The sequence below is a fragment of the Acartia tonsa genome, chromosome 14 (assembly GCF_053477335.1).
Source record: "Acartia tonsa isolate MP-2025a chromosome 14, ASM5347733v1, whole genome shotgun sequence".
NCBI classification, from domain to species: Eukaryota; Metazoa; Arthropoda; class Copepoda; order Calanoida; family Acartiidae; genus Acartia; species Acartia tonsa.
In genome coordinates, this window is record NC_137273.1 from 19407568 (window position 1) to 19428217 (window position 20650).

A 20650-nucleotide genomic window follows, 5' to 3' on the forward strand; every position below is an offset into this window, starting at 1 on the left:
AGATAAAGAATTTTATAAAAAATCCTTAAAATTTGATGCATATTTCAAATCTACTCCCTACATTAAAATTCCGGAAAACTTATATCTCTTATTGTACAATGTACATTAATTTGTTGTCTATTGTCTATCCTTTAAGGTCTCTGGAAATTCATCTCCCCAAATAATTATGATCTACCAAAGGGAGAATTTTACACATTTAAGGGAAACTGATTATTTATCGTTCATTACCATATCCAACTAATAATCCCTTTGAACAACTAGATTAAGAAACTTGAAAAAAGAACCTAAAAGGAAAACCTATATCTCCAACATTTCGGCTGTTCAAATAAACTAAAACAAACTGTATTATTTTTTTTGTGATTTTGAAACTTTTTTTTACAATAATATGATACTTATAGTTGTTATCAAAGAAGAAAAAACAGTATAGACCAGAATGAAAAAATATACATTCTCCAATTGTAATGTTATTTTTTTTGTCTTTGAAAGAAATATTGGAAGGATGAAAGGGCTGTAGAGTGTAGATTATTTTTGGTGCCAATTTCCTTTTTTTTCATGATAAATATAGCTTTCTAAAACACTCCTACGCTCAAAGTTGAAAAGGTCAAATTTTAGAATTTTCTCTACATCAACAAAATATTAAAAATTTGTCATGATTCATTCAGTAAATTTAGTAAAATTATATGTGTATGTTTTTACAGAGAGAGAGTGGACAAAGGGCTGTTTATTACACTAGTCCCCAAAGTTTTATAATAACGTTTTCTTATTTGTTGCCATAACAACTTTAGGGACTTTTTGATTCATAAAATTGAGTGTTCAATCGTTTTGCCCGGTAATTTTTTTTATAGACGGGGGATTTTGGGTATCATAAATGGAGATAAATTAATCAGCCATTGTCCTATCCCTTTTGATCCCTGATGTTTTTATATAAAGCTATTTTACATTAAGTGTCGTCTTTACTTTTAGGATAGCTCTCTGATCATTAAGTTATAGAATCGTTCTTTCGATTTCAAATAAAAAAACCTTTTTAATGTTGCTTATTACTGGAATAACTATATACCGTACATGTTTTTTATGATATGTAGACAAAACCAAAATAAAAGACAGAATTATAAATAGGTTGAACTTTAGATAAGATTGAAAAACAGAAAAAAATCCGCAAAGTTTTGGTGCACAAAATCGGCGAACTTTTTGTTGTTTTTATAATGAAACGAAAAAGTGTTTTTTTTAAGTAGCTGAGCTACTTTATAACTGGGATATAGTGTATTTGTCCGTCCGTGTGGACTATAGACCCCAGCTAAAAGAAATTTAAACAAATCTAATTCTTCTCTTTAGATTAGTAGTAGCTATATTTTAAATTTTAAAACTTATTTGTCAGTTCGAATTAACATCTAATTGTTCTAGACAATGCATACACGAAAACCAGGGTTTTCGGGATAGAACAATGGACAATAAATTAATATCTTCACCCATATTATCTGTGTGAATTTAATTTATTATAGAGAATATTAATTATTGGGGGTGAAACAATTTAACTAGCGTTGACCTTTCCCTTCCTCTCTGCATTCAAATGAAAAGTTTATTGTTAAGATTTAAAGTTAGCAAAAGGGCTTTAGAAACGTTTTTGTAAATCTGTAAAAAATGGAAATAGCAAATAGACATAAAAAACTTCATGGGTCATCTATTGAGATGTTATTATAAGAGCAAACTTAGCCTACCTTTGCGTTGGCATTTGTTTAACGCTAATCTTATAATGAAGTTATGAATGCTGTAGCAGATTTTTTTTGCGGTTTTTTAGGACAACCATTTTTGCAGAAAAACCTCGTTAATGTTATATTGTGTACTAAAGGGTCTAACTATTTCTAACTAGCTATCTTTTCTATCTATTTTATGCCATTTACAGCGACTTTGATAGATCAATACTTTACCATTTGAAAACAGTTTTAATAAATCTTTAAATTGCAGAAAAAAAGTCGGCGGTTGCATTTAGCCATTTTGAGATACGCAAAATTTGGCTTTTTAGCCAAAAAATATTTCATGTTAAAAGAATAGAATAAGCATAGGCGTCCAAGGGGGGGGGGTAATGGGCCATTTGGCACCCCCAAACGATTTTGGGGGTGCCGTAGGCACCCCCAAAATTTTGTGAACAATACCCCCCCCCAAAAAAAATTACCCCTACCTTGGGGGTGCCGCCAACGATTTTGGGGGGGGTATTTACCCCCCCCAAACCATTTTGGGGGGGTAAATACTCCCCACAACAAAAAAACTAAAAAAATTTTTGCGCGCTTCGCGCGCATTTTTAATACTAAATTTTTATAAAATTTAGATTACCCCCCCCAAAAATTTTACCCCGGGGGTAAATTTTGGGGGGGGTAAACAAATTTTACCCCTGCCAACAGATTTCAGGGGGGGTAATTACTCCCCCCCCAAGCAAATTTTACCCCCGGGGTAAAAATTTTGGGGGGGGTAAAAAAAATTTGCGGCGCGCTTCGCGCGCCATTTTACCCCCCCCAAAACCAAATTACCCCCCCCTTAAAAAATTTTTACACCCCCCAAAATATAAAGCTTGGACGCCCCTGAGAATAAGTAAGCTTTTAGCCTTTTATAGAAAGCTTTTCGTGAATATTAAAACAAAAATTTATAAGATTAAAATCAGTTTTTTTAGCGGCGAGGGGCCTAAGGCCAAGGCTATCAAAACCGATATAATTTTATGATATTTATTTTAAAATTCTTGGAAAATTGTCTGTGATACGATGCTATACAAGATTTTTCAGTAAGGCTGAGAAGCGGTTTGAAAGCCATAATGTAAAGAAATTGAATTATATTTAGACCTCTCTGCCCTTTTTAACGTTTGTTTGTCCTACTAGCATAACTTTTTTTTGGCAGGTTTTTTACCTAATTACCCAATTGCTTTCTCAGTAAAAATAACAGATCGGCAACCGTCCTTTTATTAGGATATTTAAAAAATGGTTGTACGCTAGTTTTCTGATAGGAAGGGCAGAAAAATAGGCTAAAACTATCAAGGGACTTATATGAAGCTTTCTTAAATGGAAAACTCAATAGGTTCAGTAGTTATCAAAGTGTTAAGCTTTAGACAAAAAATTCCTTACTACGTTGTATAATAAGATATATCTGCAGATGTATCAAATAATTCAGGCGGCTGCGGCTTAGCGCGATCGTGGCTGCCGAGCCCTAGCAAAAAAATGCTACTATAAAACAATAAAATTAAAAGTTCTATATTTGGACATAAAGGTGTTGGGGTCTATTTACTAAAAGCCAACAAATCTTTTTGTTTTAAAATTTTAGTGTAGAAAAAATTGCTACGCTTTCCTTTTATGGGGCTTAAAAGAACAAAGAGCGATGATTTTTTGTTATGATTTTTGTTTAAAACCTTTCAGCGTAGTAATAAACATTTTTATTAACTATCTTTTAAAAATACTGATAGTTTTAAAAAGTATCCTATTAACATAAGATGTAGAAAAAGGCAATATTTTTTGTCTTAAGTAATGATTAATGAAGGCAAAAAGGATTTCTTAATGTGCTAAAATATTTTATCCTATCTTACATTTTAAATAGCCTATAATTAAAAGTAATATAGGAGTAGAATACCTCCCAAAAAAAATCATGGATACTCAATAACGGTTGGTATATTTATTTCTCGTATTCATTCGAATCCGGTGGATAGGAACCGGTTCTCATCCATACGAAAAAACTATTATCGCATTTATTACAGACAGCTTTCCGTGGATGTTAAAATGAAAAATTATAAGATTAAATTCTGTTTTGTTAGACCCGAAGGCCGAAGACCAGGTCTTACAAATCTGGAATTAATTTTCTGATTTTTATTTTAATATTCGTGGAAAATTGTCTGTAATATGATGCTATATACATGAATTTTCAGTATGGCTGAGAACCGGTTCTAACTCAGCCATACTGGAAAAGTTTTTTTTTTATAAATTTAATCTAGACATAAATCAAATACCAATGTTTTTAAAGACGATGCCTGTCTATAGAGCGCTAGGATTGTATTTTAAAAACATATAAAGGATTTCTGATTAAATTAAAATTTGTAACCCTATTTAAAGGAACCCTGAGTATTTGAAAAAGAAATAAACGTAGGAGTTTTAATTACGTTATCTTACCAGTTTAATTATCTCACCATAAATATATTTCTCGTATTCATTCGAATCCGGTGGATAGGAACCGGTTCTCATCCATACGAAAAAACTATGTCTAGCATCGTATTATATCCAGCTTTCTACGAATATAAAAATGTACAATCATAAGATTAAAACCAGTTTTTTTAGCCCGTGTCTTCCGGCACCCAGGGGCTAAAAAACTGGTTTTAACCTTATAATGGTACATTCTATATCCGCGGAAAGCCGTTTATAATACGATGCGAGAAATAACTATTACATTATGATAGAGTTGTACTGTAAATTATTTAGTTTTTAAATGATTGATAGTTTTTTTTGTCACTTTGAAATAAAAAGTCCCACACCAAAAAGTACCGAAATTGAAAAAAAAACAGTATTAAAATAAAATACTAGCACTGCATATGTCCCGGAATGGTTTTAGGCTATTTCATTAATAGATTTAACCTTTGGACGGCTATTTTATTCATAGATTTATACCTTGGGATGGTTTTTGACTATTTATCTGCCTACGTTTTACCCCTTTGAATATAAAGCCCTTATTTGCTAGCTGCACGGCCGCTAGTAAATTAAAAAACTAGAAATAAACTACCCATTTTGTTCCTGTTAATTGGCAGACATGTAAGAAACAAAACCGATTCCTTCCCTGGATATTAATCATTAACAATTTGGACCCATTTAAAGCATCAAATCAAAGAAACAAATTGAAGTAAAAAACGCCTAAAGTTCTAATAAAAAACAGCGCATTTCTTCAATCTAACTGACATTTTATATATGTGAGTGTGTCTTCATTTCCGCATATTAGCATATTTACCTAGTCACTTCTATTCGCACAAATCATTGATCTTAAGGGATAAGACAATGGACGAGAAGTTGATGTTTGTACATCTCCAATGATGAAAAATTAATGGTTGAAAAGTTTAGACATTGCTAATTTGAACAAGCCAATCCAAATTCCTCACAAAGTACCCAAAGTTTTTAAGCCACTGAATCTGAGAGGATGTATGTAAAACTTTTGGTACAAATATTGAACACTTTAACGTCTTTCCTACCCTGACATAAAGCAAAAGAATAAAAGTGAACGTGGAAGTGAAAACACACCTTCTATGAATTATCTTTCATCAAACAACGAGCAAAGAAAAACTTTTCGGAGGAACTAATTAAAACCTATAAAAGGGATAGGACAATCAAAGATAAAAAGATGTATAGCTATTTACAAATGATCATAATTGAAATAAAGAATCTACAAGATATTGTTTTGACGTTTAGAAACGTTCACGGCAAAATAGTTTTCCTTAGCCCCCCAAACATGCACATTTTTGGGGCATTTAGTCATTTTTTCTTGCTTTAAATGAGTAATTTTGGATGATGTCATAACTTCTGTTAACAAATAAAATTTCTCACTCTCAAACACTATTTTGAAAATCAGGGATCTTAAGGGATAAGACAATAAATTGATTCACATCCCCAATGATGATAAACAAAGTTACCTCTTTTGTAGACTCAACTTATTGTCTGGAAAGTTTGAGCACTGCTTGTTTGAACACACTAATCAAAATAAAATAATGGTTTTACAAAATTGCATTTACCATTATAGTCATGTTTCCCCCCTTTTATTTTAATTTAACCGACTATTTATATTTGCAGAGGAGCTACGCTACTAAAAAAGTACCTAAGTTTGTTTTAAAGCAGTTTTTTGACCAAAGCGGTTTGCTGAAAAAGCAACCTTATCATAAATACAATTACATGGTGTGCATACATTTCCGTACATATAACATACTTTGGGTTGTTTATTACACTAGTCCCAAAAGTTTTATAATGGCGTTTTCATATTCGTTGGCTCGTCATTTTTGGGGAATTTTTATTGAATTTTGATTGGTTAGTTCATTAAGTTTGGAGTCCAAACGTTTCAACCACTTATTTTTTATATCATCATCGGGAATGTACATTAATTTATCTGCCATTGTCTTATCCCTTTAGACACATTATAAGAACCGAATATTATTACAACAGCATAAAATGTCTTTTCCCTTTTACTTTACACAAAACTTTCCCCTCCCCTTTTTAATCATTTACTATTGTAATGATCTAAAGGGATAAGACGATGGCCGATAAATAGATTTACAATGATGATTCAAAAAATTAATCACAATTTAGAATAAATTAGTGGTTAAATCGTTTAGACGCTTAATTTAGTGATTCAACTAATCAATATTCAATAAAAGTCCCCACAGTTTTTAAGCAAAAGAATAAAAAACGTTACCAGAAAACTTTGGAAACTAGTGTAATAAACAGGTCTAGGTCCCCTTCCTCCCTCCCTCGAATATGAGACACAAATAGGATAAAATGATATGCGGAAACATATGCACTCTCAATTATATATTTAGTGTATATTTGTGTAGCTTTCTAACTAAAATCAAAGTAGCCCTTAAAGTATCTCAGAAACGTTTCTATATTCTGCGCACTAAACTAGCAGTGTCTAATCGTTTCAACCAACAATTTAAATCAATAGAATGGGTAATTTTGTTTAACACCATTGGGAAGGTATATCAATTTATCGTTCATTGTCTTTCCCCTCTAAATAAAAAAGGATGTTTTGTTTCTTTGCTTGGTAGCATTTGGATTAATTTTCTTGTATGACTTGTACAATTACTTTGGCCGAAGATTAAAAGCTTGTTTATCATTGAGCTTTTGTGTTCTTTTTCTATTTTTGATGAACAAAAACTTTTTTGGGTGTTGACGGGTTTAAACGCTTTCATGGATAGGAAAAATGAAAGTATTTTCTTTTCCAGTAAGGCTTCGAAACCAATTAATATCCGCTGGATTAGAAACCTTTCTCAGCCATACTGAAAAAAATGTATAGCATTGTATTACAGACAATTTTCCACGAAAATTGAAATTAAATTAAAAATATAGATACCAGTTTTGTAAGCACGGGCCTTGGCTCCTTGGGCCTAACAAAACTGGTTTTGTTCTTATAATTGTACATTTATATATCCGCGGAAAGCTGTGATAAATAACCATCAAAGAAACCTTATATTGAAATTGAAGGCATTGTACAATTTTATTTAGTTCTAAAAATTTGTGAAATTTAATGACAGTTCTTATAGTCTACATATGATTAGTAGAAACCTCTTTCTACCAAGTAATATTTTACATGCAACTGAAGCCTAAATATAATGAAGAAAAACGTGTTTGATCATCCACCTCACTTCTAAAAATGGAATTTCCTTTTAAAAGTTTACAGTTCCAATTATGCAGGGAAATAGAGGATTTCCAGGAAACTCATAAGGCAAAGGTTTAATTGGTGTACATCTCCAATGATAATTCACTAATTTACCCCTTCTGTACATTACAATTAGTGGTTGAAACGATAATGAACCAAAAATTCAATACTCATATTAGCATAAGTACTCTTATAGCATATAGAATACACTTCTTTTATCATTAAAGTAGTAAAACTAAAGAAAAAGTCCGTTTGTCAGACATTCAGTAAGGGAAAATAATACTTATAGAATACTACGCATATAAAAATCAGCATAAATTAAATACTGTTATCAAAATTAGATGTTTCTCCTAACCATAAGAACTACGTTTCAAACATTAAAAAAAAGAACCAAAAGTTTAAAGGAAATTATATTTCTCAGTAAATTTTTATGACCTTCAGCTCATGTAGACATTGGGGGATAAATAAATTGGTCTAAAATAACCCAAAGATTGAAATTTTAACCTAAACTTGAAAAAAAGCTAACTCTTTAAAAATAACTAACGGATGCGTCCTTAGCTTCTAGTGGCTCCGTATTCAAAGTGGTAGGCCTGGGCAGAAAAATTGCATAATATCATCACTGTACCTATGTGAACCTTCCCTGTAATAAAGAACTCCTATGGTTTAGTAGTTATCGAAATCTTAAGCTACAGACAAAAAAACTTACTGTTTTATATAATAGGAATAATTTGCCCAATTATATAATATCTTAATCGTAATGAATACAAGATTATCTAAAGCTATAAATATAATATAGCCTAAACCCTTCTTAATTTCTTGTTTTTAGATGTTTACTTATAACTTTTTTCTCTCCAAATAATGAGTGGAAAAAAGTATTAACTAAGTGTTACTTAGAACAATTAAATACCCTTTTTCCTCTCTTTTTTAGCCCAAAAAGCGTGTTTATGATTTAGTAAAAAATACTAAATAGCAAAACAGGTATACTAATACTTAGTCATTGCCTGTTTAATAAGTTTTACTTTTTTAATTGCAGATTTAGGGTTCTAGTAGTAGTTTATAGAAATAGTCACATTATCGATTTCATTTAATAAAATTTACAATCAACGCAAGTTTTTTGCTATTTTTATAGTCTCTCTATTGTATAAAAACATGCGGCAACAGTTTTATGATCCTATTAACGCCAGTTTTGATAATCTTGTTAAGTTTGGGTTGAAATAGAAACAGAAAGGGTATAGATTTATTAACTAGATGGTCAATCAGATATAATTATCCTTTAAACTTAAAAAGACTTATTACACAAAATCGTTGTTTATATATGTAGTCACTTATGATTCAATTCCATAATATGCTTACACTTTTTAACCAATAATGTGATCGGATTGTTTCTACACTGTACTATCATTAATCCAATTACGGAATGATCATCTAGACTTTCTATATTTATTAGGAAATATATACTGCCATTGGGTTGATTTCATATGTCACCTCGGTTTTTATCAAATCCTTTTTTGAGGGATTACGAAAAGTTTATAATTTTAGCAGGTATTGTCAACCAATCACTAAATATCATATTTTGAAATAGATTTACGTTTATTTGCTCTGACACACTTGGTAGAACGGACGGACATATGTACGAACAAACACGCCCTTATTATAGAGTTACCCTGCTTATAAAAAGCGGAGATATAATAATTAAACTCTTCCGTTTATTGTTAAAGATTTTCTACGCTTTTCGTTGATTTTAGTAAAATATAATTAGACGATTTTTTTAGGTTTTAATTTTTTTATAGAAGGTTCTTGAAAATTGATTTTCTACGGTTGTATTTAACTTTTTTACCCATTGTCTTATCCCTTTGGTAATATTAAATTATACTTATCACCTGCTTTAAAATGTAATTTATTATAACTTTTATTATATTAATAACAAGATAATAATTAATTGATTTTTGATTCGCCATTAAGAAGTTTATTATTATTAGGGTCCCTGAAGGCAATTAAATTCTAATCGCTATAATTCAATTTGAAATTATATTCTATAAAATTTTTCTTAGCTAAAGGATTATGTTTTCTTTCTGGTAATAATTATAAAGTTGCTTCGATGTCTCTATTGTTCCTAAATAATACAGGAATCATTATTGTACAAGTTTATAATCGAAAGGACAATTATAATTAATGATTGTTAAGGCCGCACTAACGGATTGAACCTAGCTTATAAAAGCTTGTTTTTTTTAACAGCTAAAATGAGGAAAAAAATTGGTTAAATGTTTTCTTTTTTCTCACTTAGTCACAGCTGTTAAAATTATATAACGCATAAAAATTAGATTTATAGTAGCGAAGCTTTTGTCTGTAAAGATATCATTAACCATAGACCGATTTATTTCTTTATTTTGAGAAGCTTTATAATATCAGCCCAAGTGGGTTTTAGGCTATTTTAATTTTAAATATGAGTCTTTGAGTGATTTTAGGTTATTTTTTCTACCAAAGGGCACAGTCGCTACTATTTAAAAATCAATCAAATCAAAATCAACGTCAAGACTGACGGACAAACTATAATTAATAATAGAGTAGCCTTGCTACTATATAGGAAAACAAATATAAACAAACCCATTTTTATACTATTCTAAAAGTCACTATATGACAAAATACATGAATCATAAAAATTCCACCAAAATTTTTTGGTCATTTTTGGTGAAAAATAAACAAATCTAAAACGGTTATATGTTTCTAAAATTTATTATTACTATTAATTCTTCACCCTTCTAATAAAAAAGACTTCTTATTGTGATCATATATGCGTAGCCTATAGATATATCTATCTTTAAAATAGGCATATCTATTTATCATAGGTTAACCTATATTTGTCTATATTTAAATTTATACACATCCCAAATAATGATACAGAAAATCAACCCGTCTGTACATAATAATTAGTGGTTGAAACGTTTGGACACTCAACTTATTGAACTAACCAATTAAAATTTAACAAAAATCTCCAAAGTTTTAAAGCTATCAAAAATAAAACGTTATTAAAAAACTTTGGGGACTAGTGTAATAAACAGTCCATTGGCCACTCCCTCCCTGTTTAAAGATATATTTTCAAGTAACACAGGACAGAATTTTTTATACATAATTTAATAATTTTTTCAATTTATTGACAATACCTTTCCTATTTCAGATATTGACGAGTGTACTATACCTGAGCTGGCGGCTAAGTGTGTGGAGAATGCCGAGTGCTGCAACCTGCCCGCCGAATATATTTGCAAGTGTAAGCCGGGCTATGAGGGAGACGGCCTTATTGAATGTTTAGGTGAGTGCTTTATTTTTTTTTTGAGACCCTTAGGGTTGGGTTAGCAAACTACTTGTTGTTATCCTATAATATAAAGTAGTAAACTCTTTGTCTGTAGCTGAAGTGATCAGGTTCTCCTTAACAGGGTAACTTCTCATAAGTTCCGGGAAGGTTTATAACTATTTTGGAGGAGGGACCACCATCCTCCCAAGAGAAATCACAAAAAATCTATATTTTAAAAATATTTTTGGAGACTTCAACGCAACATAGAAATAATCTGACAAAATCTATTAACATGTATGATATCGTTTAAAATAAAAAAAAAACATTTAAAGTGCCACTAGAGGCCTCTAGGGGCGTATCCGCTAGTCTTATATAAAAGTAACAGGATGTCTATGTGACTATAATTAATTTTGGGGGTCCATAAAAAGCCTTTTTCCCAATTTATTTTTTTACTTTTTTAGAAACAGCGTATAGTATCCAATAAAAAATGACGTCATACAAAACGAATAAGCAGTGAAAGGCCTCTATACGATTTACCATTAGTCAATTACAATGTATACTGGCCTATCATTGGTCACCTGTATTGTATGACGTAATTTTTTTTTTGGATACTTTACGCTGTTTCACTTTATAACTTAAAAACTAAAATTGAAATTTCTCTTCCCTGAAATTCTGATGATTACATTCTAATATTAAGTTTCTAAAAGTAACAATTTCTCTCTCTCTCCCTTTCCTTCTCCTTCTCTTTATCTCTCTATTTCTCTCTTTTTTTTCTCTCTCACTGTCCTCTCTTTTTTCTATATCCCCCCCTCTCTCTCTCTAATAATTATGCTAAAAATTTGAGTAAAAAGTGAAATGTGGTATTTGAGAAAATAAAGACTTGACATAGGTTATAATTTATATCGCTTGACCAACGGTCTTAATTTAGTAATAGTTATTTCTCGTATCGTATTATAAACGGCTTTCCGCGGATATAGAATGTACAATTATAAGATTAAAACTAGTTTTTTTTAGCCCCGTGGTGCCGACTTAGACTTAGGATTGGTTAGTCCATACTAATCATAGTGTCCAATCTTTTTCAATCAATAGGTAATTTTAAGGGGTAATTCACTTTTGGGGATGTACACCAATTTCTCGTATTCATTCGAATCCGGTGGATAGGAACCGGTTCTCATCCATACGAAAAAACTATGTCTAGCATCGTATCATATCCAGCTTTCTACGAATATAAAAATGTACAATCATATAATAATACGCGGAAACCTGTTTATAATACGATGCGAGAAATAACTATTATCATTTATTGTCCTATCCCTTAGCTTATCATTATTTTGATGAACTGTAGTGTTTCAAAAATGAGAATAGTTATTTCTCGCATCGTATTATAAACAAGTTTCCGCGGATATAGAATGTACAATTATATATTGTAGATTTATATATTCGTAAAAAGCTGGATATAATACGATGCTTGGCATAGTTTTTTCGTATGGATGAGAACCGGTTCCTATCCACCGGATTCGAATGAATACGAGAAACAATTATTTTGGATGTAGGATTAGTTGAAAGCAGAATATTTTTTGATTCTTATGATTTATCCCTAATAATAACATAAAATTATTTATATTTAAGTTTTTGAAAGATGAAAGGACAGGTGGTTAAAGAATGAGTAGAGATTCTTTTATAATCCTTCCATTTGCTACATAATAAACAATAAACATATCAAAATTCAAAGTTCTGACACTTGAAAACCATTATCTTTTTATATATACCGCCGCTCCTACTTGAAAGAGTATTATGACGTTTTCATATTTAAATCAAATTTTCCTTTGATTAAATTCTCTAAAGGCCTAAATATTTGATTCTTTTCATGTGAATATTATCACCAAATATTGACATTTCAGCATTAAAAACAATGATGAACACATTCATAAGTAGCGAAGCAAAAAGTATATAAGTCTTTTGTAACATGAACGACAGACCGACGGGCCAAGTAAATTGCATACTATATGCCCTTTTGTAATCTGCACAAAAAATGCATCAAAAGTAGCTGGCGAGAAAATCACAATTCCTTTCTCCAATAGCTTTAAAAACAGACGGACGGACGGACAAAGTACAATAACAATGTAATGTTTCATAAAAATAAAGGTTAGGTGAGGTAAATGCGAAATTTTGTTTATTATAGTTGGGCAGAAAAATAATGCTGTTGTAAAACGTGCAAATGGAATGTTTACCAATTTAAAAATATGTTATGTAGTGATTTCAACTCTTAAAATAAAATTAGTTGTTTTTCCGCCCCCTAACCCCTAATTTAACCCTAGGTATCCCCCTACCCCCGTATTTAACAAACATCCTTAACCATTTATTTCCTGTTAACGCCCCCTCCACCATATCCCCCCCCCTCAATATAGTACACCCCCCCCTCCCTTTTCCTACAATTTTCTCTTAATTTTCTCTTGATTTTCCTCCGCCCCCAAGGGACAGGGATATGTAAAATGAAGAAAAATTCAGCCTAACCTGAAGCTAGTGTCTTTAAATATGTAAACCTATTGGTCCAGTGGTTTCCGAGATACTATTTAACATACAAACATCTAGTTATATGTTGCAATATTATTACCCATTGTTTAAATAATGATCATTCTTAGGACAAAATAATCTTATGTTGACATGTCCATTGTATGTCAAAATTTGACGTGTTTGACATAGCCTAGCTTAACCCTATTCATTTAGCATGTATAATTCTCAGGGATCTTAAGGGATAAGACAATGGACTATTAATATATAAACATTTCCATTGATTATTAGCAAAATTACCACTTCTGCAGATTAAAATATTGGACTATTAAAAAGTCCTACAAGTTTTAAGCAAACCAACAAGTGAACTTGTTTATAAAACTTTGGGTACTAGTATAATTTTCCAATATCCCCCCCCCCCATCATAAAGTTACTACATTGCTTACAACAATTTAAATATAGCTTTGTATGTATGTCATTATTAGAATAGCAGCTACTCTATAACTAGGATATTATCGTATGTCCGTCCGTCCATTAATTAGTCATATTATAATTGGCTAAAGTTAATGTTTATTGATAAATTTTAAAAAGTTTACAATAAAAACTTGTAAAATTTAAAGAGTTATTTGATGAAAATATAAATTGTGGATTTCACTGTATACTACTTTACTTTTTATTTTAATTTAAAACATTATTAACTTGTTATTGTTGCGCTACTTGTGGACAATGACATTCTTTTGTTTGTTAAATAATACATATTATATTGAAATCAACAGATTTTAGTATAATACCTGTCAATTAGAAGTTTTAGTTTAAAACTATGCGGTTTCTTTTTCTATTAGTCTTATAAAAAGTTAAGCTTTTCTGTCGTTAGGGTTTGTTCGTTTGTACCTAACTTCGTCAGAATTGTCTTTTCTTAATTCATCTCTCTCTCTCTCTCTTTCTTTCATTCTGCCTTATATGTGTACAGTACATCTTTTAGAAATAGAAATCTTTTTTGTTGTTTTAAATACCATAAGTATTGCCTCTAAAGTTTGTACACTTCTTCTGCAATTAATTGGCTAAAAAGTATTACATAAATATCTAGTGTCCAAACTCCCAAAAGATAATTTTATACACATGAGGGGTAATTTTCTTTCTAATAGTTAAGGTTGGTACACAATATTTTAACGTCCATTGTCTTATCCCGGAAGATGCTTGCCTCTTTAAGTCTCCCTCTCTCTCCCATTCTTTTTCTCTTTCTCTCTCTTTCTCTTTCTCTCTCACTCTCTCTCTCTCTCTCTCTCTCTTCTCTCTCTCTCTCTCTCTCTCTCTCTCTCTCTCTCTCTTCTTTTGTTACTTTCCTATCTTTCTCTATCAATAAAATTCTTTGATGTCACACGTATGACAGAACAGCAAAGGATATTTAAATTTTTAATAAATAATAAACTTATAATAACAACAATATAAATAATTGTGTTTGTGAAAATTACGCTCCGATGATTTTGTTTAAACTTTTCATATAATAGCTTTCATTTCCTCTATTCTTATAAGTAGCGCAGCTACTGTGTGTTTATAGTTTGTCCGTACGTCTGTATGACGTGAATGTATACCTATAAACATATGTACCTCGATTTTTAACCAATAATAACCAATATTTACTAAATATGTCATTAGAATTGCTGTATTATTCGTATCGGTCTGTGAAGACGAAGAAAGTCGCTCAAAAAATCAGCATGTGACGTCATAAAAATGAGGGATTATCCATATCTTTTTTAGGGGTTTTCTTTCTCACTTCTCCTCTCCTAATCTCCAATTTTTATGACATCAGAATTTTTTTTGAGGGACTTTCTTCGTCTTCCTGTCTGTTGGTTATGCCAGATTTTACTTTCTCTATCTTCTTCACAACTTCTCCTTTGCTTGTAACTTCTTCTTACCCCCTTCCCCTGTTTATTATTGTACTTGTTATAATATTTTTTAAAATATTACTAGTGCAGCGCTACTTACGGACAAACTTATTCTCATTCTATCATATTTTTTTCTTATTTCCTTTTAATGTATCCATTACTTTATTGGAAGAAATAATATTTGCAAATGTCATTTCACATCATGGAAAATTTTACAAATTAAGACAAAATAATTTGGTGCTTTTACTCAACATACCTATCAAACATTGATCCCCCCGAATTTTCAAAAAGGGTGGGGTGTAGAATTCAAGGGACTAGACCTAAGATTACTCCTTACCGCCCTTAATTTCAAATTCATAAAAAAAGTAAGAGGAGGGGGGGGGGGGAGTCAGTGCTCGACTAGACACTTTCAAGGTAAAACGCTATAATATTTATTTAACAGCCTTAAAAATCGACAATAAGTCTGTTTAATGCCATCTAGTGATGAAAAATTTAACTAAATTTACCATATTTTAGACATTGATGAGTGCAAGAACCCTGGTGCCTGTGGAGTGAACGCGCTATGCTCCAACTATGGTGGCAACTATACCTGTTCCTGCCAGGAGGGATACACTGGAAACCCTTACGATGGGGTGAGTAGTTTTAGAAAGAGATTTCCAGTGTGGCTTCGAAACCGATTAGTATCCGCTGGATTAGAACTGGTTTTCAGCTTTATTGAAAGTTCATGTTTAGCATCGTATTATAGCCATTTTTCCAAGAATATTAAAAATACGAAACATAAAATTAATACCAAAACTGGTTTTAATCTCTTTTATTTTTATATCTGCAGAAAGTTGTCTATAACACGATGCGATGAATAACTATTTCTATGAATCAAAGGACTTCTAAAACAATGCTCTAAAAATTTTGTATTGCTGATAATTTTTATATTAAGAGACATTATTCTAATGAGTTTTGGATTTCAATTATTATGGTAAAAATTGTATACCTAAATTTTTCATCAACATTACCGTGGATAACCGTGGAAAGCTGTCTATAATACGATGCGATAAATAACCATTTCGCCTTTTCAGTGTGTGGACATGAACGAATGCGACTCGAACCCTTGCGGTCAGGGTGCCCGCTGTATCAACCAGTTTGGTGGCTACCTGTGCGAGTGCCCACCCGGCAGCCCCGGAGATCCATACAGCGGCTGTGGTGTCCAGGATTCATGCAGCTCCAGTCCTTGCGGTCTTAATGCCAGGTAAATTTTTTTTAGTTATATGTGGAAGTTGAAATATTGCATCCAGTGATCATGAGGGAGAGGACAATTTAGGATTAAAGTCATTGGTTGAAAAGTTTATATAGAAACCAATAGTTTGAAATAAAAATTCAAAAAGAATACCCAAAGTTTTCGAGTTAACGAATAAGAATACACGGTTATTAAAATTTGGGTACCAGTGTAATTTACAGGCCGTTGTTCCATCCCTCCCTGGTAATTATTATGCTTCTAGTTTTACAGTACATTTTTAAAATAATGATCAAAGATGGGATAAAATTTTGGGTTAAAGTTGTATTTTTTAATGAAATATATACTACAAATAGAATAATTTACTTTAATTAATAATATTTAATTAGAGGGGGAAGGAAAAACTAAAAGAATCTTCATAATATTTCTGTAATTATTTGCATTTTCAGAATAAAAAAACGATAGTAATGTTTCATTAGAAATTGTTACCAATAAACCAAGCTTATATACAAAAAAGTAAAAAATAACATTGTAAAGGATTCATGAAGAAATTACATTTCCTCTCAAAAAACAAGCTCATGACTTTAAAAAAATTTAAACATTTTTTATTTACAGTTCATTTTTACAGTTTATTTTTCTTTACAATTTTGTCACTTTCTTATTGCTGCGCTTTCTTTGGGCATTAATGTATTTGTTTCTCAACCGTAAGGTACAAAAAAAGGGATGTATTTAGTTATCTTTAATTAAAAATCTGTAACTATGATTAAATATCTTACATGAATAGATTTATAAATAACAAGGATGACAACATCCATAAAAGCGAAGCACTGAAACGGTAGGACAAACGGACATTAACACTTGTATAGTGTCTGAACTGAATAATCAGAATATAAAAGTATCGAGTAAGAGTCGAAGCAAAATTGTAAGTAAATTTGTTGAAAAACTGCTTGATACAGGATAATGTTGATGGACATACTTACATTTTTAGGACTTGATTATAAAGTTGCTTCGCTTATAACATTATACTTTGTTGTCCCAGAAATCAATACACCAAAAGGCAGATCAATCTGATTATTAGATCACATAAAAATTTGTTTAAAAAGTAAAAAAATCAACATGTTTAAAATGGTCGTACGGACATTCTGGTAATGATTATAGAGTTGCTACGATTTCTAAATCGTACCTAACTACTAAAGGAATCACCATGGAAAGTTTGAAATCTTCGCTTTTAACAAGGATGATGTACAACTAATGTGTCTTTTTTTTTTGCTAGGGAGGGAGAGGACATTGGACACTGAATTACACTGATACCAAAAGTTGGGAATAGTCCATTTCGTAACATCGCCCCATAAGGGGCGATTCGTCGTATTTTTAAAATGGCTTTTTATAGGTTATTTTAGGTTAGGTAAGGTTATATTAGGTTAGGTGGTTGCCCCACAGGGTTAGGTAATTGGCCCCGCAGGGTTAGAGCCTTCGCAGGGACTAGAAATAGGAGAAAAGCTACTGTGAAAAATAGGAAGAATAGGTGCGATGTTACGAAATGGACTATACCCCAAAAGTTTTATAACAAAGATATCTTATTCTATTTAGTAAGTTCAAAATCTTTGAGCACTTTTATTGCATTTTAATGGATCTACTGCAGTTCACGGTAAAATATTGCTGGTAACGAATATTGCCAAAATTTTATGAATTTTAAAGGCTGCTAACTGCCAAATGGCTGAACGTACAGATCATACCAGCACATCATTGTAAGCGGTATAAGAAGGCCTACAAATAATCTGGAATAGCCAAGATCCAATGATGCACAGGGAAAGCTTCACTGAAGAAAAAAGACGTAAAATAGGCCTTTTTCGAGCATTTCTCTGCACTGCGAGATAATTATGCATTATTGATTTATGGCTATTCCAGATTATTTGTAGGCCTTCTTATGCCGCTTAAAACAGTGTGCGGGTAGGATCTGTCCGTTAGTCGTTTGGCAGCTAGCAGCCTTTAAAATTCATAGATTTTTGGCAATATTCGTTCTCAGCAATATTTTACCGTGAACTGCAGTAGATCCATTTTAATTGGTTGGTTACAAACTAGTAATGCTAAAACTTTTTAACCAATAATCTTACAGTAAGGGTGATTTTGTTTATTATCATTGGGGATGTATTTCAATTAATCGCCAATTGTATATCCCTAAAGATCCCTGGTTTCTTACGATCGGTCGGTTTGAGATTTCATAGTTTTAGTTCAGTTGTATTACTTAGAAATCTATGAAACATGTAAGCGGAATCTAAGCTCTATAGAACCACAAAAACATATTTTAAGGGGAATAAGATACAAATTATTTTTAGAATTAAAGAAAGATTCATATTATGAGTTTATTAATAAGATTAGATTAATTGATAAAAAACCAAAAATAATATTTTTGCAATTTTTCTTATGTTTTATTCGCGCAACCTCTTAAATCAAACTAAAATTTTTTTTTTATGTTTTGGCTCAAAACCACTACAATACTTATAACTAACTTCCATAAAAAAAACAATTCAAGCCGATTTTTTCATTTTGGAGATTTAATCCTTTCAATAGTAAAATTCTGTATGATATAGGTTATCTAATCTGTCTACATTCCCCCATTTTCAATATTAGTTTTAAAAAGAAAAAAGTAAAACAAAAATCTAGGGGTGATTTCTCTTGGGATGGTCGTGGTATCCCCTAACCACCCCAAAACAAGATGTTTCGGTATAAATAGACAGATAGACTCCCAGACATCCTGTTACTTTTATATAAGGATTATTCTGTATTTGACTATTTTTAATGAATTTTGCGACAGTTATAAATTATAAAACACCAAAAATCATTAATTTGATATGTACAATTATCATGAAAATAAGAGGGATAGATCAACGAGAGATAATTTAGTAGGGTTTAAATACAATTTAGTTCATCATAGCCCCAAAGTAGGTTTATAATTATTATGGGGTAGGATACCTCTACCCTCCCAAAAGAAATCACCACTGGAAAAAGATACCCCCACCCCCCAAAAATTTAATTTTACATTTTCTTTTAAAACTCTAAAGTAGAAGTCGCCTCAACCCCCCCCCCCCCCCTACATTTCTCTCAAGTGCCTATAGGATATGAAAAAAATATTTTGTACTCCTATTTCTATCCGCGCTAATAATTAAGTATTACATATTATAATAACTAATTATGTGACGCTCGAGAAATTATAAGGTCAGACCACTCATAGCAGGGATCTAAAGGGATAAGACAATGGCTGATAAATATATGTATATACCTATTAATGATTCACAAAAGTACCCCTTCAGTAGATTACAATTTGTGGTTGAAATGTTTGAACACTCAACTAAAGTCCCCCAGTTAATCCAACTAATAAGAAAACGTTATAATGATGCTTTTAGAAACAGCCCAATGTCCCCTTCCTCCCTGACTTACAGTTATATTACAACTAAAAGAAAACTACTGTGCATTAAAATTTTTCTTCCGTTAGAGATGATCATTTTAAAGACAACTTGTATTGATGTTAATTTACTATATTATCAAATTCAGGGATCTTAAGTGATAAGACAATAAACGAAATTGATTAACATCCCCAATGATTAAAAACAAAATCAGCCCTTCTTGAGCTAAGAATTATTGGTTGAAAAGTTTAGAGCCTAAGTCTAATAATAAAAATTAATATAAAGTGCTTAAAGTTTGTTTATACAGTGTTACAAAACTTTGGGTACCAGTTTGATTCAGGGATAAGGGATGGGAAACGTAGGAAAATATTATTTCAGGCCTATTTCAAGCCTAGGCCTATTTCTAGCCTAATAAACCAGTTTTGAGATGGCACAGTGGTTCATATAAAACGCTAATGAAAAAGCTGTGTGTGTGTGTGTAGATAAAGTATAGAATCAAATTCAGGTAGCTAGTTTAAAGTAAAAAACATAACTTTTTATAAACCTATATATTAATGGCTTTTGTTAAAATGAAGTTTTTACTCTCCCAAAATTTTTTTATCTTTTACTTTGGTAATTTGAACTGTCAGAAAGCTATCGTTGGGTTTCCCTCAGACAGATTTTAGTTTGTATTATTTGCATTTTTATTAATGAGTAAAAATTTTATTTGAAAATTTCATTTCTAATTAAAATTCAAAATAAATAAATTAATATGCACTTGGGTAACATTCTATCAAGTTCTTTGGATACTATTATGTAGTGATAGATTTGTACTGTGTTGTATTGTACATATATTAGGGTTAAGGTGTTGTATCAATTCCGTATTAAATTTTTAAAATTCAAAATACAACATCTAATTTATAAACTACCAAATGAAAATTTGTAGCTACCTTCTTTCCAAAAAATAATCCCGTTA

At 31.3% G+C, this 20650-nt stretch overlaps 1 protein-coding gene across 7 annotated transcripts in view; it reads left to right on the top strand.

The window, feature by feature from the left end:
- The window catches only part of dpy (fibrillin-like protein dumpy), a 256661-nt gene that overhangs the window by 102513 nt on the left and 133498 nt on the right, over window positions 1-20650 (top strand). For all 7 annotated transcript variants that reach the window (XM_080147847.1, XM_080147848.1, XM_080147849.1 and 4 more), the window contains exons 5-7: window positions 10553-10684; window positions 15580-15695; window positions 16137-16306. In XM_080147847.1, the coding sequence (XP_080003973.1) occupies window positions 10553-10684; window positions 15580-15695; window positions 16137-16306 (418 nt within the window). The remainder of the gene's footprint in view (window positions 1-10552; window positions 10685-15579; window positions 15696-16136; window positions 16307-20650) is intronic.